Consider the following 26163-nt stretch of genomic DNA (forward strand, 5'->3'; position numbering starts at 1 on the left):
TAAGGATGATTATTATTATTATTTACTTCACATATCAAAATATTATCAATGGATAGCTTTCAACTAAGGTGGTTTGCGAATATAGACTCATTTTTGTTACCATATGATTTTTCACAAATAATAAAATTTTAAAGTATGGCTTTAGTATTATCATTTCGAAAGACTCCAGCTTTTCCCATTTCAATATTGTTCATATAGCTCAAGAAATAATGGAATAGTCAGTTAAATAAAAACCCACTGAATATAATTAATGATTTATTTCAAATTGATAATTTTGATAGGTGATCCAATTTTAGACCTTATTTCCCACGGATTTCAAAGATGCTCCAAATCGGCTATTGATCATGGCAATATTAGGTTGGATCACGTTTGGACCTCTTCAAGATCAGACAAAAATTCGTAAAAGGTAATAATAACCTGACTTGAATTATGAAAGATTTTTTTATGCAATATCTATTAATTTATTACTTTTGCCATAAGTTGAAAAGCAATAAATTATAGGACGGGATATTCTATCACGCCAACCACCTATCACTATGAATTACAGTTTGTTTCATGGTCAAATCAATGCTAGCTGAAATGGTTGTCACCTCTTTTGTAGTCTTGTTCTAGATCTCGAAATTATGCGTCTCTTCAAGCCCTACTTCTTCTTCACATGGAGTGTTCAAGGGTTCTAGAATGGGATTCATATATAGCCCTCCCCTCTTAACTTTTGAACGGGGCAAGATATTAGGGTCAAACAAAATTTACATAAAAAAGTATCATCATTAGTACTTTTTGGTTAGAGATATAATAGTTTTGCATCACTCGTTGCCAAGAGGGCGCCAATGTTTAAAATGTTTACCATTCACTCTTTGACAATAATGAAGTTTGTTTACTAATTAATTTCATACATTATAGAATATTTCTAGTGTAATAACCATTTGGAACACCTCTTATTCTAATCATGAGCTCTTCAATAGACTGTGATAACATATACTTTACATTACACAAATTCCCACAAAAAAATCTAAGTGCTCTATATTAGGTAATCTATAATAGTATAACAATTCTCAATTGAAGGAAACTCATATACCAATTGAACTGAGAGCTAACGGCAACAATGTTAAATGTTGTAACTAAATTCTTACCGGGGTCATTTTAATTGTCTATGCATCGCCATTGTAAATAATTGAAAAGTAAGATGATTCCATAAAATTTGCCCCCCTTAACAAGATAGCTTCTGCATATCGATAGGATGTACGAGCGAATATGTGAACCAGTTCGTTAAATACTTTGAAACATCGGTAAACTGATCAACACTTCGCAGGTCTATTATATTTGCGTCCTTCAAATGGCATAACTAATCATTCGGTTTCTTCATTATCAAGCGTCCTTATCTGTTTCTTGTGAAGGTGACTTTGTTTTGTATTTATTAAATATATTTTATTATATTTATTAAATAGACTGTTATATTTATTAACTTTAAAATATAAGATAGAGTTGGCGGATACTTGTTTTTCAAAATACATTATCATAGATTTTCATCACATTCACACTTTATTGAGATAATTAGTTGACCTAGTCATTAAACTCGGGTATAAATGTTCGTTAAACTCAGGTATAACTGTTATTAATTAGTTCCTAGAATATTATTAGTGTCTAGGTAGATAGAAATATTTCAAAAATGATATATAAATCACAATGTATGTAGTTTCAGTTTGTTAGTAAACACGCTTGAAAAAGCTACTGTGCAGCGAAACACGTTTTGCGGATTTGTTAATCTGTTCTAGTGAAAATCTCACACTAAAATGTTTTTCAAAATACATCAACTTTAAAATAGTTTTTGAGGTAAGTAAACAACTGACAAATAGCTGAATAATAAGAGTGTATGTTATTATTTTCATAGTATTAAGATGGATGCCGTAGCAGGTCCTAGTAATATACAAAGAAAGCGAAAGTTTATGTCGTTAGAAGAAAAACAGATTGTCTGTAGAGTGTACGAAAATTTAAAAAATACACTCTGACAGTGGAGCTGTAGCCCAGTGTTCATTTTTAACGGGAATATTCGTGTCGACAATTGAACGCTTTGTACGTGAAAAAAAGGTGACTGGGATTGTGCAAGCTCCAAAAGTACATTGTCGTGGTAGAAAAAAAATTGAATTGGAGGAGCACCAGAAAAATTTTGTACGCTATACCATTCATTCTTTCTTTTTTGAGAATAAAGCGCCAACCCTCGAATCCATTAGGACAAAGGTAATGGATAATGACCTCATTCCAAAAATGAGCAAAGAGAAGTTAAGGAAAATAATAAAAGAAGATTTAAAATTTATATATGCCAAACGATCCCGTAAGTCTGTCTTAATAGAAAGAGAAGATATAGTCTCATGGCGACGGAGATGCGTTCTGCTCACAAAAAGATTTATTATCTGGACGAAACGTGGATGAATGCTGGTCACACAGTATTTAAGATCTGGCAAGATACTACTGTAACTAGTTATTGTCAAGCATTTGTGGACGATTTATCAACAGGGTTACCCAGACCAACGGGTAAAGGGCAACGACTAATTGTCGCCCATATAGGTAGCGAGAGTGGCTTTTTATACGTTATTGTAATAATTTTTTTATCCAAAAAAACTGGAGATTATCACGAAGACATGGACGCCCAACGATTTGAAGGATGGTTTGAATCCCTTCTTTCACGAGTCGAGCCAAATTCGGTAATATTAATAGATAACGCTTCTTATCACAGCCGATTAGTAGAACAGCTGCCAACTATGACCACCAGAAAAGCAGACATGCAGAGTTGGTTGGTAAAAAAAGGAATTCCATTTTCCGAGGACATGGTTAAGGCAGAGCTGATGAGCGTCATTAAACAGCATCGTGACAGATATCGCGAGCATGTGGTGGATACAATAGCTCGTGCTGAAGGTACACCATTTGAGACTTCCTCCTCACCATTATGAGTTAAACCCATTGAATTAATCTGGGCTCAAATTAAGGGTTACGTAGCTCGTAAAAACGTGACATATAAAATTTCTGATATCCAACGATTATTAGAACTCGCAATGGAACGGATACAGAAAGAAGATTGGGCTAATGCTGTAGCCCATGTGATCAAGGAAGAAGAGAAAATATGGAGATTGGACGGGATGGTAGACACTGTTTTCGACCAAATAATAATAGATTTAAGTGTGACTGGGGATTCCTCTTTGGACGAGTCAATGGAGTCAAAAGAATAACATAGGTAATTATTTCTTTGCTTTGTAGTTCTCTCTCTATATTAAAGGAACATAATGATAATTTTCTAAATTTTTCTGTTTTTTTGAAGTACTGTATGAGGCATAATAAGAAAATGTAATCAGTTTTACCATTGACACCAGGTAGCGCCACTTACTATAACAATTTTTACGTAATTACCTATGTGTTTAAATAAATAAAAATATTATTTTGGTACGCCTCTGCAGAGTTGGTAAGAGGATTATCCGTTGGTCACTTCAAGTGCGACGTTGCTAATGAATCACCTTCAATTGAAAATTGTTATTGTAAAGCGGGTTATTCTAATGGACCAGGTTTGCCTATCTGCTGGTTTGGATAATTGTCATGTAACTGCTTTTGAACCAGCCTGTCATAATGAAAAGGTATCTTTATCTTGCCTATCATATGAGTTTGTCAATTATGCAAATTGGTGGATAGGCAGACGTAATTCCTCAAAAGAGCCCACTAGATAACATGATATGACAGGCCTCTAGATGTTTTTGAGGGGATACATGACATCAAAGTGTATGATACACAATATCAGGTCTTTTCCAAACTTCTGGATAGAAAAAGAGGTGATTGAAATAAAAATACCCTAAAAACATTTCATAACATAGAAAATAAATTTGTAAACAAATTTCATTATTTTAAGGAAGTGAACGATGAATATTTTGAACATTTATTGGGATAACCTGAGTGAGTTTTGAAAAATGTTTTCATAAAATTATGAAATTCATCCTTTGTTTGCAAATCCTTAAAACGAATATACAACTGCTCTTTCAAGAATTAAAAAAATTCAAGAATTGAATTTTTTTAATTCTTGAAAGGTATCACAAGACTCCTATTTCCATTAAAAAAATGTTGGTAGCGCCCTCTCGGTGACGAATGATGCTACAATTGTCTTTTTTGCCAAAAAGTTCTGAAAATGCTGCAGTTTTACATACATTTTATCCGATCTTAATATCAGAATCAGAATATGCTTTATTGTCGAAAGAATACAATTCTTGTTGACAAAGAGTTCTTGTTCAAAAGTTAAGAGGAAAGGGGGACTCTTTACGTCCGCACTTTATAAAATCGAGAGGGGACAATTCGCCTCTGAAAGTTGGTCTCAAAACTTGAGAATATTAAAAACCTTTCAGAATTCTTCGAGTAGTAAATTAACCTTTATCAACTTCTTCTGGAGTAGCAGGTTGGGAAAAATATGGATAGAAATCGAAATAATCTAGCACCTTTGAAAAATATTTTTCAGCAATATTCACATTTAGGTCGTACTGTACATCTAAAATACTAGTTAAGAAAATATAATCAGGATGTCTCATATCACAGAGTAAAAAGTTCTCTCACGACAGTCAAATCATCACTCCATTCCTCTACAGTTTATTGTGGCTCACTCTGATAATGACTATTCTATTTTCACAATAGATTATCTCATTCCTAACTGTTCCAACTTACGAGTTTATTGCATTGTACGTTATCGATGTTTTTCTCTGAATATATATCTGTAGCATTTCCCTGGACATGAAGTTGCTGAGGATGTCAGCATATCGGTTGGCTCATGCCATGCAATATTTTCGGAAATTTTGGGCATGAACGTGTGACAGCAAAGTTCGTTTCAAAATTACTGATTTTTTTCCATCACTCAGGAATTCTTGAATGACGTCAACAGCGACCCAGATTTGCCTAAAAGAGTCATAACTAGTAACGAAACATGGGAATATGGGAGTCAATTATTCTGGGAACATAGCAGTTGCTTCATATTTTTTCATATGATTGGAGACTATTTTCAGAAGTGTTCTACATCATTACTTGGTGTATTGAAATTTTTCCTATTTCTTCAGGCTCATTCCTTCTTCTTGTTTTTTAATATTAGGGGTAAAGATGTTTTCCCTAAATTGAAAGGGGTATATTTTTAGGAAAGATTAATTTTTGGGAGTTACATCTACACATCTTTGTAATGAGTTTATTTTGGAACTAATTACGTTCTGCCTTTCTTAGGAGGATTTACACTTTTTTGTATAAAGATGTTTGTCTTGTTTTTCTGTATTTTTTGTATATGTTCCACATTCTTGTTGATCAATGTAGAATGAATCAAAATAGATTGTGATCCAATATTTTGTGAGGTAATTTTTTTCGATTCCAATTGCATATACTGGGTGTTGTACTCAGGTGTGTCGCGATTAGAATAGTCTTGTTTGGATAGGATCTCATGATTTTGTCAGTCTACTTCTGAAAAAAAATGTTTTGCGTGTTGGTTAACTGACATCTTACAGTTGAATGCTGAATCAAATTTATGATAAAACAAAATGAGGCAAACTGCCAGCACACTTCTCCAAGTGAAGACGTTCAAGTTGAACATTTTATTCTTCTCGGACTTCTGGTTGAAATCATGTAGTATCTGCATTCTTACCAAAAATCATTTTAATTTTGTCTGGGATTAAAAAAACATTTTCAACCTATTTTTCAATAACTTCAAGTTTTCTGTTATGCTAATTTTGAACTCAGATAAGTGATGCTGAAAACAGCTACTTCAAGTACCTTCTGATATATAACACTGTTCAGATATTTTTTGAAAAAAAAAATTGTCAATGTAGATTTTCAAACATCCACAATCTGAAGAATGAACAAAACTTAACTAATAGAGAATCTGTTAAAGTATCTATAATGAAAGAGCAAACTGAAAAATTCATCTGAAATGTTATGCTTAGTATAAACCACTAAAGAGTCCAATTAGTGAGTAACTTATACTAATGAATTTTGCTCACAAATTGAACAATCAATCACTGAAAAAAATTAAATTTATATTTTTAGCTTTCTTTAGATGGTTTACGTTTTGGAAAGTAAAACCTTTTCATTTTCAATTGGAATCAGGTATAAATTTCATTTTTTCCATTGATTATTCAATTTGTCCGCAAATTATTGATAAGTTGCTAACTAATTGATTTATACCAAGCAGATTCTCTATTGATTTAGCTTATTTATAGTTTCGATTGTGGAAGGCTAAAAATACAATAAACAGTAAAACTGTTCAGATATCATGACGAAAACAATTAGATGTTTTTTGCATAGGTAAATGCATACAAATTGAAACTTCAATTCAAAAATGAGAAATAGTGAAAAATGCAACAATGATCAATTAAAAAAACATTTAATGAAAGAGGTATAAGTATATTATCTGTTCCCTTACAAAATAATTTCTCATTTTTTATTCTGTAACAGATATAATGGGCTCAAAGAGGCGATTTGAAAAAAAAGAAATTAAAAATGAATTAGCTCACTGCATGATCCTTGTTATGGTTATCGTCAAAATAACTATGAAATTCCTTCAGAAAGTCATTCGTCCCTCGGATGCAGGGGTATGACAAACTTCGGTCCGAATGGTGATTTGTACTTGATGCCGACCTCATTGAAAATGTCGACAGGAAAACCCAAATTGCAAAGGTACAACTTCCCGTTATTGGACGAATGAGGCAGTGGCAAGACAGGTAACAATGAAAACTTTGGAGTAATGCCAGGAGTTCCGGCTGTAGGGGGATCCAGCGCCAACACAGGCGCTTTGTTCTTCCTTACCCATTCGGCCAGAAGAGGGTAGTGTTTGGGGTGTTCCGTGTCTTCGCAGAGGGCGACGATTATCAAGTCGGGGACGTTGGGCAGATCGGAGACCTGGTTCAGAACCCTGTTTTTCGTGAGCATGTAGAGGGAGACTTCTTTTTTCATAATGGGGGCGTCCATAGAGACTGTATAGACGATGGTCTCAACCCCGTGACTGGCAAGTTGTCGGGCAGTGTTAACTCCCATTGCTCCTTGTCTGAAAAATCAGGTTAATCAAATAATATTATGGTCATTTATTTTCAAAACCTCATATCTGATTACAGCTTTTTTGTGAATTTCTCTTACAAAATGTTAATTTATGTCTGGGCAGATTATTCTTATGGCTTTTTGCTGGTACCTATAAAGTATAAAGACTTATGAAATTTCCTGAATGACCCAAAATCAATGAAATAATCCATAGTGGGCTCTTTAAGGAGTCTAAAGCTGACTACATTATTTATTTGTCCCAAAAGAAACAAAACCATAAACCATGCTAGTCACAAATCCTAAAAGCTTGATACTTTTAATTGGGTGAATATTGAGATTGAAAGATATAATTACATTTTGAGTTTCATTTTCATTCAGAGTCAGCTTATTAGCAGCAAACCAATTATATTCTAATGTTTTGCTATTTTGTGTTATTAGTTGTAAGCCAGTTGAATCTTTGCTAAAGCATTATAAAGTCGTATTATATGCAAACAAGGTAAGTCTCGCTGGTTTGATAAAACTGCATAGATAGATCATTGATATAGATCAAGAACAATAGTAGACCTACAATGGAGTCCTGAGGAATACAAACAAAACCATAGAAAGTTTGCTAGTCACAAATCCTAAAAGCTTGATACTTTTAATTGGATGAATATTGGGATTGAAAGATACAATTACATTTTGAGTTTCATTTTCATTCAGAGTCAGCTTATTAGCAGCAAACCAATTATATTCTAATGTTTTGATCTTTTGTGTTATTAGTTGTAAGCCGGTTGAATCTTTGCTAAAGCATTATAAAGTCGTATTATATGAAAACAAGGTAAGTCTTGCTGGTTTGATAAAACTGCATAGATAGATCATTGATATAGATCAAGAATAATAGTAGACCTACAATGGAGTCCTGAGGAACATCATGCTCCATTTCTTTGAGGTCTGACTTTGTCATTCACTACAACATATCAGTCCCGATTTGTGAGATAAGACTGAATGATTTTGAGAGCTGTGCCCCAGACACCATAGTAATTATTTTTTTCAATCAAAATAGTATGTGATACACAGTCAAAAGTGTGCGATTGATACGATAGATATTGGAGTTCAAACCACAACCTATTCCTCTGAAGAAAACTCGAAAATCCTATAATTTAGGTATTACTTCTATAAATGGTATTCAGAATTATTCATTCTCCAAAAACATTTGGAATTTCCAAATAAAGTTTCATTCTTTTCATTTTTCAGAAAGCGAAAGCTCATTAATTTGCATTTATTGCTTTGAATACTTAATTCCCTTGTCGAGGGCAATGATGAAAAAAGTATGGCTTCATTAGATTTCTACTGCTACTTTGAATTGAATTTTAAGCGCTCTTGGGATACACAGTTCACATGGTTAACATAAAAAAGCTTGTTGTCTAATAATATTCCCAAATCTTTACATTCTTGTTTCTTTTCACACATTATCTTCTAACTGGTAATCGAATCGAATTGCTGATTATGATCTACTAAACAGCGTTAAGATAAAGACAATTCGCATTACACCAGTCTGATATATTATTGAGATCTCTTTGGAGAATATTAGCATCATAAATATTTTCAAGTACCCTGAAAATCTTGAGATCATCAGCAAAAAGGAGAAAATTTGAATACTGAATTTTAGAATTATTGTCATTGATGAAAAGGCAAAATAGGAAGGGACCACAATGGGATCCCTGAGGTACTCCTGATTCAACTGCATAAGGTTCAGAAATAATACCATTTAACCTCACTGATTTAGAACAAGCTATTCAATAACTGCTTATCCAATTCAACATCCTACCACCAATCCCAATAGCATATAGTTTATCAATAAATTATGAGAGACCCTATCGAAGGCTTTGGAAAAGTCTGTTATGTAGTACTTGCATTAAATTAAGTTGGATACTGTGGATCTATCATTTGGGAACCCATGCTGCTCTGGTATAATTATGATCTACAAACATTTGTTAACAATTTGATACCCATATATGATAAAAAAAGTTCTTTGGAGAGATTATTATTTCAAAATAACTTTTGGGATTTCTAATTCCCCATTAATATATGAAGAAAGGACAGCTTTTAGAGAAAAGAAGAAAAGTAACAAATATCAGTCGGGAATATAAATGCATTTTCCTAGAGTTCCTGAGATCTGTCAACTTTTATATTGCTATAGAAGTTTTCCTTCGAAATAATGGGAATGAATTGTCAAATGTTAATACCAATATCTAAATCCGAAAATTTGATTTACCTGTGTGGACCACATAATACAACCACTGTTGGCCACTGATGGGTATTATGGGGGTTTAACCTGTGACCACCCCCAAGAAGCTGTATTGATATTTCAGTAGCAGCTCTGCCGATCAACTCAATTCGTTTCTCACTAGAGAGCCCTACTCGATCTGCCACTTCCCACAACTTCTTCCTTAATGGTCTTGATATACTTGGTATAATCAGACCATCATCAGTAACATACTCACAAAAATCTTGCCTAGGTACTGTTATCTGACGATACGTCGTTGGTAAAGTCGCTATCACATTCTCATCGTGCCTGAAACAAAACCATTTTCATAATGTTCTAATTTTTTTGTTAAAAACTTTACCTGTACTTTGTTGGCTTCTTATTGTCACCAGGTTTCACCAAGTCCGGTCTTTGCGAATTGATTTCATCCCAGATAGCTTGTTTATTGAAGAGTGCCAAATTTTTCTCGAAATCAAAATCTTTATTGATGTTGCTTTGGTCCAGAGGGGAACCAAAGCATTCTTCGTCTTTCCACCCCTTTATCCATTTTCCTTTGCCTTTGTCTCTCTTGTTCGGGGTGTTGTTCTTGTAAGAACCAGACAAAGATTCGCTAGAAGGCTTGTTGTTGATCTCAATGTCAATGGGTTTCGTTTTGTTATGGACATGTCCTCCATTTGAATTTGAAAGCTTGTTGAAACTTGCATTGTGAACATCTGAAGTGCTGTGTGTTCGTCCAGCTCTTTTAGCTATTGGTTTCGCTATTGTAACAGTGCTGCGTTCTGCTTCGGAGTTATCTGTTTGTTTATCTATAAGTTTCAAGTCAATAATATTGTTGGCTCTGAAAACAATATTCTTATAGAGAAATGATGAATAAATAAAAAGTGCAGTAAATATGAGGAATTAATAAAAAAAATACTGAAAAATTATGAAGCCAAAAATATTGAGACAACTCTGATTTTGATAAGTTTTTCTATATTTGCAAACATGAAACATGAAAGCTACCTAGATTCAAAAGACTGATTGATGAGATGTGATGAAACAATTGGGGCTAAATAAGGTAAATTTTCAAATATTTTCAACATATGGAAAAAAATCATGGATTTCAATAAGTTTGTTTGCTTGGTACAATAAAAATTATTCAACACATTCCAGTCTAACTTCGGATAAATGTTCATTAGCCTTTTCTCTGAAATCAGTTATAATGGATCAACTTTCTTTCAATTCCTTTCCTACCATATTGTAATGGAGCGTTCAGCTCTGTTTCTGAATAACGTTAACCAATGTATATATTTTCATCACAGTACATGTCCTGTATAACTAATATTTCAGATACTAGCCACTGATAGGGCTCGCTACGCATTTTCAATGATTCTTTACAAGTGAACTTGACATTTCAGGCCAAGCGGAGGTTCAATATCACTCAATAGTAACCAATCAGTCTTGGCATCTTGATCCAAATGTTGATCTGTGATTCATTTAACTTTATCCCGATTCTCACATTCCTTTCCAAAATTCAACTATTTACATGAAAACAAATTTGACCACTTTCTTTATATCATTTATCTATAAATAGTTATATTGAATGAAATTTTATTTTGAACCACTTCACATGCCTTTCTACTTTTTAAACACTGGACTTGTTTTGTCGAACCAAGCTACCTAAACAAATAAAACCAGCGTGGATGGAAACCACGTTACAATATCTAGCGATAATGAACTCATTGAGTTAACCCCTATGAGCATGGCGGTCTAGTCCCACCTGTCAGACGATCAATATTTACTGTGTATCATCCAATCCGTGCTATGAATCACACTCTATTTGCGGATGATACTACAATATTGTGGAATAAAAAACATCAGTGGAGCTAAATAAAATAACACCATCCGACTTGAAAAAGGTGAAGAGCTGGTGGAATGCAAATTTACTCCCTCTCAATGCATCCAAAACGAATATAATATCATTCAAATGTTCGCTTGATGAAATTTCAATAGACGCTGCCATATTACAAAATAAATTAAAAACAACATTTCGTGGTGTATTCATTGATAACAGGCTGAAATTTGATGAACATCTTAAGCAACTCAAGAGTAAGATCTCCTCCGGATGTTATGCATTTAGAGTGGTTTCAAATGAGTTGGATTTCCATATCGCAAAGACCGTTCAACATGCACTTATTGAATCTCGACTATGTTATGGAATACCTTTTTGGGTAGCTTGCAACTCATCCCTTCTCTCTTCTGTATTGATATTACAGAGGAGGGCACTAAGATGTCTCTGTAAAGTCACACCCAGAGAATCGTGCAGGAACTTGTTCACTTCCCATCCCAACTTCGAATTTAATCAAGGATTCCATATACTATAATGGTAAGTTGTTCAATCATTTACCATTAGAAAAGAGATCTGCAAATCTAAGCAACATTCATTTCAAAAAGGCGGTGATAGACCCAATTATAGTTTGGAAGAGTATTTCAGCGAATTCTTTTAACAATAAATCAGCAATTTATTCTTTGTATTATCACTTTATACATGGTGGTGTTTTATCTACACATTTTTAGAATTTTTTTTATATTTACATTTATACATTTTTGGAACTTTTTTATATCTACATTTATATTTTTTTAGAACTTTTTCTGTATTTACATTGTATTTCTTGGACTTTGTCAATAAGATGCAAATCTTCGGACAATAAAGTATATTTTGATTTGATTTGAAAGGTAAGACCTCTTTAATCCTTATATAGCACACGTTTCATAAACTTCTTAAGAGTTGTCATTTGTAATTGTAATTCTACTGTTTCGGGATAAATACTGATCAATTTTCAAATGGTAAACAAATAATAAGACAAAAAGTTACATTGGAAATAAATTTTAGGGGTTGCGTTTTCCACCCCTTACAACCATGGGGTAAACCAAATAAATTTCTGGCTAAGTGTCTTTTTGGTAGTACAAAACGTCAGGTTAATTTCAATATTGTAACTTTTTTAGTGCTTGTGAAAAAAATTGTTATACAAATTTTATGTACCCCCTTTGAGGGGCTCTATCTTAACAAGGGATGCTCCAATGAAATTTCTTTATATGAAAGATCCTATCTTTTTTTTCGATGACGAATCACCTCCTTAAATGTTTTACACTTATTTAGTTACACCCTGTATATATTAATGTTCATTTTTTCCAAATTTAATTTTTGTCCCTTTTCAGCTCAATGCTATATGATGTCGTTACGCGATATTCATATAACTTGATTATAGAAAGTCAGACATATATGGCTCAACAATTGAATGATGGCGTAGTATCAAGAGTCTCAACTAAATCTGTTGCACTCTTATTTGGCACTGATCAGGAAGTGACCTCAGCCAAAAATATAATGACAATAAGGGTAGGAGGAGATAAGATTGAAGTTGGTGATTATTGTGAGAATCTTGGAATGATTATAGATAATAAGTTACGATTCAAACACCATATTACCCAAAAATTAAAAAATGCATATGTCATTGAAATTTATTTACAGTCAAAGACACTTTCTGAACTACAAATTGAAAATCAAGTTGTTTAATAGTATGGTTCTCTCCCATTTCAATCATTGTGACGTAGTTTATGGACCTTGTATCGATAGTTCTGATATAAGAAGAGTATACAAGGTTCAAAATTCTTGTATGAGAATGATATATAGAATACGGCGTCCTATGCGTATTTCACATAAATTAAAGGATGCTGGGTAACTAAGTATGTTCAACCGTGAACTAAGTATGTTTGAAAAATAAAATCCCCCAATACTTATATCAAAAAGTTGGATTTAGGACTGACGTGCATCATTTGAACTTGCGACGGAGGAACATGCTAACTATACTTAAGCATAAAAAAGAAGTATTGAAACGATCTTTCTCTTATAATATAGCGACTTTCGGCGATGTCCTGGATGTACCTTTTTGTTGTCTTATGATGCATTTAAATTTAGATATAAACGATTTCTATTTAGTCAACAATAGTTTGTTGCCTGTACCTTTTGATTATGTTTTATGAAATCCTACTCAACAACCTTAGTTGGTTATCAAAATATTTGATTAGAGTTTGAAAATGTATAGTTTACTTTTCTTATCGTGTATATGTATTTATTGGCTTCTCAAGGGGACTGTGGAAGAATTGGCTGCAGAGTCTAACTGTTCCCCTTTTATTTACCTGCATTTGATACTTTTGTTTTATAAAGTTATTTTGTATCACTTTATGTATTGGTCGATAATAAATGTATTATTATTATTATTATTATATGTACCGAAAATTGCGTCAGCAGCAGCCGGTACTGGTCAACAGAAGAGGTACGATCCTGATCCACGCTCGTCCGCACGTTTTGCAAATCACAGTCCGAAAATCAAACGTACTGAGCATCGAAGTTCTGCCTCACCCACCATACTCCCCAGACCTCTCGCCAACCGACTATTATCAAATCAAATCAAATCAAATCAAAATATACTTTATTGTCCGAAGATTTGCATCTTATTGACAAAGTCCAAGAAATACAATGTTGATATAAAAAAATTACTAAAAAAGTATAAATGTAAATATAAAAAAGTTCTAAAAATGTATAGATAAAATACCACCATGTATAAAGTGATGATACAATAATAGTAAAAATATTAGTAATATATTATTAAAAGGATTCGCTAATATACTCTTCCAAACTATAATAGGGTCTATCCACAAGGAGGTTCTTCAAGGCCTTTTTGAAATGAACGTTGCTTAAATTTGCAGATCTCATTTCTAATGGTAAATGATTGAACAATTTACCACCATTGTAGTATATGGAATCCTTGATTAAACTCGAAGTTGGGATGGGAAGTCTAAAGGTATAATTGCTATTGCGAGTAGCATAAGGAGTAGAAGCAAAGTTGAACTTCGATTTATGTTTATGTAATTTATTTATGTAATATCAATACAGAAGAGAGGAGGGATGAGTGGCATGCTCCCCAAAAAGGTATTCCATAACGTAGTCGAGATTCAACAAGTGCATGGTAAACGATCTTTGCGACATGGAAACCCAACTAATTTGAAACCACTCTAACTGCATAACATCCTGAGGAGATCTTACTCTTCAGTTGTTTAAGGTGCTCATCAAATTCCAGCCTATTATCAATGAATACACCGAGAAACTTTGTGTTTAATTTATTTTGTAATACGTCAGCGTCTATTGAAATGTCATCAAGCGAACATTTGAATGATATTATATTCGTTTTGGATGCATTTAGAGAGAGTAAATTTGCATCGCACCAGCTCTTCACCTTCTTCAAGTCGGATGATATTATTTTAATTAGCTCCATTGAGTTTTTTTCTTTCCACAATATTGTAGTATCATCCGCGAATAGAGTGAAACTACCAGATATGTTAATTATAGATATGTCATTCATATATAACAGAAACAGAATAGGGCCCAACACAGAGCCCTGTGGTACACCAGATTCAATGGCCCTGTTCTCCGAGAGTTCCGTTGTCCTCACCATTTGACTCCAACCTGAAAGGTACGATTCGAACCAAGTGTTCGTTACACCTCTACATCCATATTTATGAAGTTTTTTTAATAAAATGTCATGATTATCGCAATCAAACGCCTTTGAAATGTCGCAAAAGATTGCGGCGGCTACTTCACCAGCATTCAATTTAGAGTAAATTTCATATAAAAAAGAGAAGATAGCATCATTTGTATCTTTTTCCTCTTGAAACCCAAACTGGTTTTTGCTTATAATACAGTGCAGTTTTAAGAATTCATCTAAACGTACTTTGACTAATTTCTCAATAATTTTTGCTAAAGTCGGTATTAAGGAAATAGGACGCAGATTGGAGGGATTATCTAAATCACCACCTTTATGTAGTGGAATGACAACGGAAGTCTTCAGGGAAGAAGGAAATGAGCCAGTTCTGAATGAGGTATTAATAAGGGTGACCAAAGTTTCTAGAGCATTGAGTGGTAAATTCAAGAGAATCTTAACGGAAATATCATCATATCCAGCCGTGTTTTTATTTTTAATGTCATGAAGTGTTTTGAACAATTGATTAAGGTCAGTGTCATATAAAATAAAACTATCATGAATTTTTATATTTTCTAAGTTGATCAATGGATCATATGGAGCATGAATTGTGTTACTCAACTGTTCAGCAATAAAACAGTAGAGCTCATTTATTATATTAGGATTTAGTGAGAGTTCAGAGTTTTTCTTTTTTGTTTTACCTCTTATATCACTTATAATTGACCAAGTTTCTTTAATTTTATTCTTCGATTCCCCCATTCTGTTGCCGTAATATATTCTCTTAGCTAGACTGATAGTGGATCGATATACTTTTTTGTAATTATTGAAATAGTTCCAGAAAAATGTTTCATTCGTGAATTTTCTGATATAATGCAGTAAGCGCAGGTTTCTAGAGGATGTTTTCAGTCCTTTTGTCACCCATGGCTTTTTACATTTATTTTTAATTATTTGTTCTGGAAACGACTTATTGAACACATCAGACAATACACTGTGGAATGATAAAAAGGGGTCACATTCGGAGAGTATGCTCACCCAGTCTATTTCAAGGCAGTTTTGATAGAACCTATCATAGTTTGAACGACTGAACAATCTACCATACTTATGTATGGTTTGTTTTTTTGTTGATTTTAATGGAATAGAACAGATCACTGCTTCATGATCAGATAATCCGGATGGAATAACTGTGCATGAAACATTTTGCTTGTCAATATTGCTACAGACATAGTCGATGCAGGATGCAGAAAATCGAGAGATGCGAGTATCCGTATCAACGTGCATTCTCAAGTCAAATGATAAAAGTAAGTTTTTCTGTGACTCATGAACCAGAGAATCACAGTCATTGTAATTGATATTGAAATATCGTTTCAAGGACTTCAATAACTTTCTCACCGGTAAAACCTTCGCCAATCAGGACCAAGCAAAAACGGGCTTCGAAATCATCAAATTCCGAGCACGGAATTAATTGACTTGTGTTACGTAGACAAAAGTGCACTGATTCAAATGGCGCTTATTTCAATTTAATTCAATAAGTATTAAAGTAGACCTACAAAAATGGACAACATTTTCAAAGCAACCCAATATAATGATTTAAAAAAAGTGAAATTTGTGAGATATCTGATTATTTGCTGATATAATGTAATGACTTTTGTTCTTGTAGAATTTTCAATACAAGTACCATTTATCATGCAGGTTTTTTAAATTTTGTAGTAACGATCAGCCCCGGCTGCGCACGGGTAGCATCATTTTATTTGAAATCAGACAAAAGGACAGTGTTTTAGAACATACTGTGATGACCACCAAATATTTGTGGTTAATTTTATATGTAACTAATCATAGGTCATAACTGTCATAGTAAAACCTAATTCTAATACAAGCAGAGTTTATTTCGACCATGTTTCTGAATGTATCGAAGTTGTACTCTGAGTGAGTTTATGAATACAACCAGAAAAGTATTATTCAGAATAGCTTATTGGATGGTGAAAGTTGTTGGTGAAATTTGCTTTGGGAATAACAAGCTCTGGTCACGAAGAATATAGAGTAGAGTAACTCTTTCTGATAGAAAAAGAACACAGAACACTGACCAACAATGCCAGAATTGTCACTATTTAGGTCTTGAGCAGAATAGCCTCTAGGATCTATTACAATCTGAATATATTCAACAATCATTCACAAGCCAACACACATCTATAATAGAGTTCATGTGGTTGCAGGTGGTACTATAAGAAAAAATAATAGAGGTCTCAAAACTGTCTCCTGAGGAAAACCTATTCAAATATCATTTGAAGTTATACTTCAGCTATTCCTATGCATTTATCCAGCATACTTTATCATAAACAAATTAATTGAAACATGTGATTTATAAATGTAATTTAAATCTCACCTTATTTGAACTTCACTTTCTTTACAAGGAAAGCCTTCACAAAACGCCTTTGTCAAAGTAATGACAGAGTTTGTGGCAGAAAGAATTTCTCCTTGGAAAGTGCCAAGATTATTGGCACATCTTATGGAAACCATATATCCAATCCACTGTGCCATTTTTTATAAATAATTTAGCACAACGTTTCAGAAATAATGCAAAAAGTATATACAAATACAGTTATAAATATTATAGAGTATGGTTTCACTTAACTCCTTTTGAACTTTCTAATTCTTGTGGGCCCTATTTTTAAACTTTCTTTTTCCCACTTATTAATATAATAAACATAGAACAGCTGCTCACTGAAAACTAGAACTGGTATAGCGAATAGTACTTTTTTTTATTGTTTATCTACTTTGTTTGTGGATTTGTCTTCCCATTGATCTATTTTAGTATATATGCAGCGTTGCCACAGTTCACCGACTAGTGCTGATTCTTGAAATCTTTTCGAGTGGCATATTATGGTTATAAAAGGGATATTATTTTAATGAACTACAAAATGTTTGGTGCAAAATTTCAGGCCGAGGTAGTCATCGTGGTGTGAAAGAATAATTTTAAAGAAAAATGGCAGTAGAACTTATATTATAGAGATAGAGGGAGGTTCAAAATGGAAAAGACACAAAAATCAACTGAAAGCAAATAAAGCTTTGGAAACTAAATAGAAGGATAAGGCAATTAATATAATACTTCACTGTAACATCTCAGAAAAAATAGAAAAAAATTCTCTCATCTTCGAAGGTGGCTGACATATTTGATGTTACCCGGGAAAGTGTGAAATCTGATTATGATAGGATTTCACGATGGCGTAGTCAGATTCGGCCTCCAGAGAAATTGGCATATTGATATTTTTTGTTATATATATTTTTCTCAATTCTTAGACTGTCCCATATCTAATTGTATTTGTTTTCTACTCCAATTGTTAAAAGGGAAAGGTGTTAAATATCTGCCCATGTATAAAAACATGTATAATTTTTTATATGAGCTATATACCGACTCGTTAGATACGGAGCTCAGTTGTTGTTTAGAACTTAACTGGGAAATATATGTGTAGTTGTGAGCCGAAAGCGTTTTGTTTCGTGCAAAATAAATAACAGAATAGTCAATTCCCCTTTGGGGGTAAGTACGTGTAATGCGAAAAGATAAGAATTTCAAAAACTTTCTTTGGACAGCTTCAATTTAATGCATGTAAGAATTATGAATGGGATACCAGATCATCGCCCCGTATTGAAGTTTGGAATTCACATGAGCATAAAATAGCGTGGTTATATATCATTTCATCAACTCGATATATTTAAATTACGTGGAACACAATCATCCTAAATGGCGAACTTTGAAGTTCCTGAATCAATATTACAGCATTATGTTACGGAAGAGAAAAATATACTTATGCCATTATAACAGTATGTAAGACATTCATACACATATTTGATAGATGCCCATATTCTCCGTTTATTGTGCAAAGCCAAACTTTTCAAAGGTCAAAATACAATATGTGGTAACGACTAAAAATCGCCGAAATTCTTCAAGTAAATAATACTTGTTAAGCACAATGAACAGGGAGAAGAAGAAATGTATATCAAAATCAAAGATAACTAGTCAAAATTGTGCAATTCAAGTAGAAAAAATATGAATTTTTGTCTTATAAGTTAAAATTGAGAATTTGACGATGTACTGTTGTAACTGTGAATTTACAGTTATAAGCGTGAATTTTGAAAAAATAATAATATATTGATTTTTGTGGTCCTTCTACTCATATTTCATAAACTATTATACTGAAAGTTATTATATCTTTCTACTTGAATGAAATACATTGAGCAGAGATAGCGAACAACTTTTGACAGGTATGTATGTATGAGATTAAAGTCAACAAAACATATTTAAAGATCAGTGATTGTGATTAGTGACAGCTGCCAGTTAATTAGATGACAGATGACACTGACAGTATTAAAAGTTTTTTGTTGTAATATTGTAATTTATCCATATATTTAAAGAATTTATCCCATATCTTCAAAACTACATTATAAACTCTAAAATCATTGACTAAACAATTTCAATTAGACAAAGCAAAAAAGTTTTTACTACAAGTTTTTATTTTAGTTGAATCCCTTTGAGAATTCCAATTATGGTAGTAATAAGCCAAGAAACTTTTGAAGAAGCTGTCAGAGAAAACATGGATTTATTAGGGTTAACACCAGAAGAAGCGGTGAAGGAAACTGTTATACAATTCGAATCGCAGGTAAAAATTATTAGGTGTACAGAAAGTCAAATTATCTGCAAGTCTTTTGTCATTATTGACAGTAACTTTTTTTTTAAGGGTGTTGATTTGAATTCTGTCAATATACAATTTATAAGTGCTCCAATTTCTATGGAACATATTGAAGAAGAAGTTAAGACATTAGAGAAGCTGAATAGTTCGAAATCAAATTCTATGAACGAGATTATCAAACAACTGGAGGCGATAAAAATAGAATGTGAAAAGGGCATTCCACAAAAAGTAGCAGCAGGTAACATTTTCTTTTTCAAAATAAAAATTGAGTTCAGGTTCAAGTAGAAATTGCCCATACTTATCGTCATCTCAATATTTGTGTTCCTTCTCAGATTTACAAAAAAATGTAAAAGGTCGATTGATTCTGAAGACTTAATATAACAATTGACAACTTCATGTAAGAATATGAGATCTGTTTCAAATTTTTTATTGCGTTGAAGTACTGATGTTCAAAATATTCAGTATTTGTGAATAATTGTACTTTATCTCTTCTCAAAATGTGCGTCGACAGAAGAGTGTTGCAGTTATGGTATTGGGAACAGTATTTATTATATCACTATCGATATTTAATGTTATATCTTTATTTGGTTGTTTTTGTTTGTTATCTTTACTAGTTACATCCATTTTTTTCATTATGTTACCAAGCGGATATTATTGTACAGTTTCCTTGCTGCTTTGAAGAAACAACTGTATTTTTTTCAATATTTTGATATGTATCGCCTGTTGAAGTTAAACCATGCAAATCTTTGTCTACTGTGGCTTTTTTCCATTATTTCATTTACAAATAGTTCACTTCTTAATAGTTCTCATTTATAATGTATATTTCATTCCAGTCTCATTTCCAAAGAAATCAATAGATTCACAATTACAAGTGTGTCTTATGTAACATACATGTTTTAAAGATTCAATTTCTAAGCTATGTTGAATACTGATAATTTTGTTGTCTGATGAATACTAATATTGTTGATTACTACCCTGCAGCTGAATAAATATGTCTGCAGCACAGACATATGTATTAAAGTTAGATCATTTTGAAACCATGGAGATTGTTTCTTATTGGGCTTAAGAAAAAAAAAGGTGAAAAGCGATTTTGTGAAACGATAGAAAACAAGTCGAAAATGCACTGACCTTGTCTCCGTGATCTGCAGGTTGCAGCTGCAAACCTCCAATGTTGTTTTCAAGAGGTGTGAACTGTATGTGGTATGTCTGTGTGAAAACACTCCAGCGAGATTTTCACTATTAACTTTGCGGAAAAATGTTAACAAAAAAATGCGAATTGCATACGAGCACCAAAATTTGTCTATGGCACTCGACCAACTTCACCATCTCACACGCTCAAAATGAAGTAAAGTAATATTTCAACAATAATCAATCACATAAAGAGCAAGTAGTGAATAGAGATAAATTCAAAAATGTTTATCTTCGACTCTGGTAAATATGTTACCTTAATTTGCATGACAGGTAATTAGTTTAGAATAGTCCTGTCTGAAAACAATATTTCGATACAAAACACTTGTCGAAGTTTTTTAAACTGATTTTATGGAAGTCTTATAAAATTGCATGTGGTAATTTTATTTTCTTATATCCCTATGAGACAATTATTTTGTTGCAGGAAAGAGTGGAGCATATGATGCTATCCTAGATACATTACAGAGCAATAAAGAAGATGTAAATATTGTAAAAGGTTGTCTCAGAGCTCTTGTAGCACTGATGAGCAAACAGCCTGATCTCTTAAATGAAAGAGGAATTGAAGTGATTATTTCTAATCTCAAGAAAGGTGTTGACTTTGACATCAAAAAATTAACATTGAGGTGGACTAAGGAATGTTGCGTTATGCATGAAATGAATAGGTGAGAATATTTACAATAACAGATCTAGAAAAATTGGTTTCAAAAACCAATTTTTCTAATATAAACCTAGTTTGTGATCACCATTACTGATTGTTTCATATTATTAGGCAAAACATTTTTAAAGCACACATTTTGGATAACTTGAAAGAGCTCTTGAGTGACGGCTCATCGGAGATATTGAAAGAAGTCCTAGCTGTGTGTCGAGCTCTGGTTCTAGACGATGACGTACGAGTCGAGTTTGGAAATGCTCATGAACATGCAAGGATTATAGCAAGCGAAACATTATGTTGCCTTGTAGGACTTCTTGTTCGTATGTATCGCTTCTCACTTTGATGAAAAAATATTTGATAGCAGTAGTTTTGACGTGGAGAAATGTCTTATTTTGTAGGTGATCCTAATTTATCTTTTTTGTGTAATTTCTAAATATCAAATTTGAAATTATTTAGTGAATGGTCAGTTTTTAAAATGACTTTTCAGGTTTTCAATTAGATGAAGCTCTTATGAACGATTTAATATTGACGATATCAGCATTGATGGTTAGAACAGAATTTTGCAAAAAAGTCGAAGATGCTGGTGGACTAGAGATGATACGAGATGTGATGCAAGGTTTTCCCGACAGTGAGGTGAGTTTTAGGTTCTGAAGTTTGTAAATATCCAGTATTACTTTTCCCAATGCTCAAAAATTAGCAAAAGTAAAAAAAAATAGATTTGGTCTTAATAAAGTAAGTAACTTACAGGAAAGAAATTGAAAATTTCAATAGATTTAAAAACTTATTCAATAATAATGAATTTATTAATTCCAAAAAACATTACATGTTCATAGTAGGGACAATGTAACATACAAATTGAAAATAAGAGAAAAAAAAGGAAAAACATACTAAGAATAATAAATACAACAAATAAAAAAAACAAAAAAATTGTGAAACTAGAAAATTGTCAACGTATTTCAAGATATATTATTTTAGTTGTGTTTTGAATTTCATATAATTAGTTTTTTCATAGATTTCTACAAAAAAAATTATTAATAAAAAAATATTGGAAACCACCACACGAGTTACTTGAAAATAATATGTAATATAAAAAAAAAGAGTATTATAAAATAGAATTGAAGGTCATCAAACTGGTGAGATCTATGACAAGATTTTAACCGGCTGACTTTTTCAAAAATTTAGGAATAATTTTGATGAAAAATCAAAATTCAATGTGTATGAATCTATTTTCTGAAAACATTTTTTTACTCCAAAAATTAAAAATAACTTTTATGTAGGTTCATAAAACTCAATGATTTCGCCATAGCTTAGTGAGGGGCGATTGCATCTCTTATGAATAAGCCATCTATAGAACTGATAGAAAACTTGGACGATGAATATCAAAGATAAACAATTCTTCTGTATTTCATCATAGCTCTCACCGCAAGGCAACCCGAGCCATAATTGAAGCTTTGGTGATTAAACACCATACGCTACTCTTTCGACCCAATATAGATGTCTTCAGTGGTGCTAGGCTGACCAACAAAATATTGGACTTAATTGTCCTTCGGTCCATTCCATAGATGTCATTTTCGTAAGTGGGGATGTCATTGCCATTTAGTATGCATGCTTGCCATTTAAAAACACTTGAGCCCAATATTGCATTCCTGGTTTAGCCTAGCACTACTGATGGAACCTACTGTGGGTCGAGATAGCACTGTCTGGTGTTAGATCACGAATGCTTTGTTTTTGGGCTCTGGTTTCATGTCATCCTAGCTTGGAAAGAAACAATTTTCTCAAAATCAAAAAATGCAATATCTGAAGTAAATATCCTCTATGTCCATATTATTTTTGGTATAATATAAAGCTTATGTCGAAGTTTATAATCAAATTGGATACCAGGAGAGAAAGATAAAAAAAATGTGTTGGTCATGGAGAGTTTCTGGTCTTTCACCACCTGAATTTTTATTAAAACTTCCAGTTTCTTGCATGTAGCTATGAATGTTTTAGCATATGGAATTACTCTGTTGAGATATATGTCCTGGTAAATTCTCCATGCTTCTGCATTTCCATTTGTTAATCCATAAATAAAGTGTGTGTCAGCCATTTCACCATTAGTGAAATTATTTATGATGGAATCACTGCTAATTGGCAAATGTGACTTTCACTGATATGACAGCACTATCAGTGTCAGTGTCTCCAAAACAGGTTTTCATGATATGCAAAGTGGCTTCAATTTTTTTTCTCAAAACCGATATGAAAAAAACAAACTACAATAAGTTGTATTTTCAGTTGATTAATCTAAAAAAAAAATAAAAACTGCAACAAGTCAATGGCGTACTTTCTTTTCCCAATATTGTTGACTGTGGTGCCCACTGAGACTCCACTGGACTTGATAATTTCAATCTAGTTAGGGCTAAATAAGCACCTTATCGATTCAAATAACTGTAGCAAATTTCAGCCAAATCGGTGTGAGGATATTTGTGAGATTTTATAAATAACGTTTTTTTAAACTTCAACGCCCTGTATCTCAGAAACAAAGCAATTCCGGACATATTTTCATAACAACTTTTTTTTCTAAAATGACTTAACGAATCACCCTTTGAAGTTTCGTACCTTAGTTAGAAAATACCCTGTATATCTTATGGCAAAGCAGCCTGACAATAGATTATTACACAATTGGCGGATATGCAATCCAAAGTTTACTTTATTGACAATATAGAGTCCCAAAAACTTATTCTCTTGTTTATATTAAATGATTTGCTCATCAAGAAATATTTCATCTTAATGGCATTTTAAAGAAATTAAATTTGTTTTTGATGTATTGAAAGACATTGAATTTGCACACACCATTGCTTCACTTCTCCCAAGTCATTTTCAATATTTGTTTGTAATGCATCAACATTATTGTTATCCCAAAGTATAGACGTGTCATCGGCAAAGATTGAACATTTAACTTCCAAAGAAATATCAGCAAAGTCATTAATATACAATAAAAAGAGCAACGGGCCGAGGACAGATCCCTGAGGTAACCCACTTTCAATTTCCAAATTGTCTGATTTCATATTTTTGAAGTTCACCTTCTGAACACAGTCTGATAAATATGATTCAAACCAAGAACAAACACATTATTATATTTAGTTGTTATCGGAACAGTATTTTTTATTCATTCATTCTTTATCATTTTTTAATGAATCAAAATGTTTACTACATGAAGATTTTTTATTCCAGAAAATCAATAGGCAATGTTTCAAACTCATTAAATCTCTAGCTGGAAACGACGATTGTAAAGCGCATATGGTGCAGAAAGGTTTAGCTCCTGTGATTGTTGCAGCTTTAGAGACAAATAAGGTGATTGACTGTGAAACTTTGAAGGAAAAGAGCTAGATGAAAGAAGTTATTTCTTTCAGGGTAATATGTCTACTGCTGTAGCTGGGTTGGGTTGTATATCTGCTCTAACTCTCAGAAGTTCTGATAATAGCAAGGTCTTTTTCGAAGCAGGAGTACCAGCTGTAATAGTAGAAATTATGAAGTTATATAGAAATGAAAAGCAAATACAGGTAATATAATTTTTATATTTACTGGATACATGACAGAAAGTATGTTTTACATCTAAATGTATTGAAAAATAAAAAACCTTTTTGAATAATGAAAACTTAATTATTCACATGGTTTTATAAGATGATTATAGAAATATAAGTCAGTAAACTACTTTTACCAATTGTTAATTTATGTCTGGGTAGGTTCAGTAAACTTGCCGATCTCGTTCCACTAACATGTATATCACAATGTCTGCCAAATTTATCAACATATTCATGAATCTCTAGTAAAACTTCATAGATATATAATGTTGGAAGTGGTAGAATAACAAAAAATAACGACAGTGCTGTTTGAAACCTATTATTCTTATGGTCTTCTGTCTGCTACTGTGTAGCAGAACACGTGTTGTGATTGTTTGCAGTTTTGTTACCTTCCAGTGAAAATCTCACAATAAATTCTTCAAAATTTTTCCTAAGTGAAACATAATGTGAATATCTTTTTTCCAGAAATTTGCTAGCTGGGCTGTGAGGAACATGGTATCCAGAAGCAAATACCAATGCTCTACCTTTTTGGATTTGGGTATTGAAGAAATTCTTCAAGAAGATTTGAAAATATTCAAGGACATTGAGTATGATATAAAGGCTGCCTTGCGTGATTTGGGAGCCAAAGTGCAGCTGAAAGAAGAATGGACTGGTAAAGGAGGAGCACTGACTACTGGGTTGTCAAGGAAATGAGTTGAGTTTCACAGTAGCATCGTAACGCTTATGAAACTAAAGTTTATATACTTTTTACATGCAATTATTTATTAATATGTTAACTTTTTTACCGTTTCATATCTGTCTTCAATATATATTGCTTTTTTAATATGTTTTTGTTTTTTGTGAAATATTTGCTAGATTTACGAAAAATCGGAGGCTTTTTTTGCTTAACGCAAATCATTAGCTTATGAACATTGCCATGCCTGTTATTGAACTGAAAAAATTGGGTATAAGGACTCTCGTTATGAAGAAGCTACTATCTATTGAGATTGACAGAGATCTCAAACCCAGCTCAATGGTGAATAGAGGTTTCTTTTACTCAGTACTGTTTTTTATGAACATATGAGTTCAAACATTGAATTTATAATAATGAACATTTATTCACTCCCAAGAAACTACTACAAGTATTTCAGAATTGGTCTAATTTGAAATAAAAATAAATAAAAATGATAATGTAAATTAAAACAGCCAATAATAGTTTAATGTCAATGTAAATTTTGCTTTATTGGTAAAGTGTTTAATGTCATTTAGTAATTCATTATAGGCAATTAATCTTTTGTTAATGTAG

The 26163-nt window shown here is 32.7% G+C and overlaps 2 protein-coding genes across 2 annotated transcripts; one reads left to right on the top strand and one right to left on the bottom strand.

The window, feature by feature from the left end:
- Positions 1-6363: 6363 nt before the first annotated feature.
- On the bottom strand, positions 6364-17612 carry Edc3 (Enhancer of mRNA-decapping protein 3). The gene is made up of 4 exons (XM_023161328.2): positions 17177-17612; positions 9642-10118; positions 9290-9589; positions 6364-7042 (listed from the first exon to the last, which is right to left on the bottom strand). The coding sequence occupies exons 1-4, from the start codon at positions 17329-17331 to the stop codon at positions 6568-6570; spliced, it is 1407 nt and encodes a 468-aa protein (XP_023017096.1). The 5' UTR covers positions 17332-17612; the 3' UTR covers positions 6364-6567.
- Positions 17613-19135: 1523 nt separating this feature from the next.
- Positions 19136-25698, top strand: LOC111506299 (armadillo repeat-containing protein 6 homolog). Its single transcript, XM_023161330.2, has 8 exons — positions 19136-19448; positions 19527-19716; positions 21091-21328; positions 21436-21638; positions 21806-21951; positions 24529-24648; positions 24708-24857; positions 25344-25698. Exons 1-8 carry the CDS (start codon positions 19335-19337, stop codon positions 25569-25571), a joined length of 1389 nt encoding a protein of 462 aa, XP_023017098.2. The 5' UTR covers positions 19136-19334; the 3' UTR covers positions 25572-25698.
- The last annotated feature ends 465 nt before the right edge of the window (positions 25699-26163 follow it).

The sequence above is a fragment of the Leptinotarsa decemlineata genome, unplaced genomic scaffold (genome assembly GCF_025532065.1).
Source record: "Leptinotarsa decemlineata unplaced genomic scaffold, Ldec_3_MD MMD2_tig00026307_RagTag_RagTag, whole genome shotgun sequence".
In the NCBI taxonomy this organism is placed as follows: domain Eukaryota; kingdom Metazoa; phylum Arthropoda; class Insecta; order Coleoptera; family Chrysomelidae; genus Leptinotarsa; species Leptinotarsa decemlineata.

Bases quoted from the DNA above. Each gene is read 5' to 3' on its own strand.
- Edc3 (XM_023161328.2), bottom strand. From the start codon at position 17,331: ATGGCACAGTGGATTGGATATATGGTTTCCATAAGATGTGCCAATAAT. The intron at 9,590-9,641 runs GTAAAGTTTTTA...GTTTTGTTTCAG, and splicing joins AAGAAGCCAACAAAGTACAG to GCACGATGAGAATGTGATAG. The intron at 7,043-9,289 runs GTAAATCAAATT...CTGATTTTTCAG, and splicing joins GTATTATGTGGTCCACACAG to ACAAGGAGCAATGGGAGTTA.
- LOC111506299 (XM_023161330.2), top strand. From the start codon at position 19,335: ATGGTAGTAATAAGCCAAGAAACTTTTGAAGAAGCTGTCAGAGAAAAC. The intron at 19,717-21,090 runs GTAACATTTTCT...ATTTTGTTGCAG, and splicing joins TCCACAAAAAGTAGCAGCAG to GAAAGAGTGGAGCATATGAT. The intron at 21,639-21,805 runs GTATGTATCGCT...ATGACTTTTCAG, and splicing joins CCTTGTAGGACTTCTTGTTC to GTTTTCAATTAGATGAAGCT.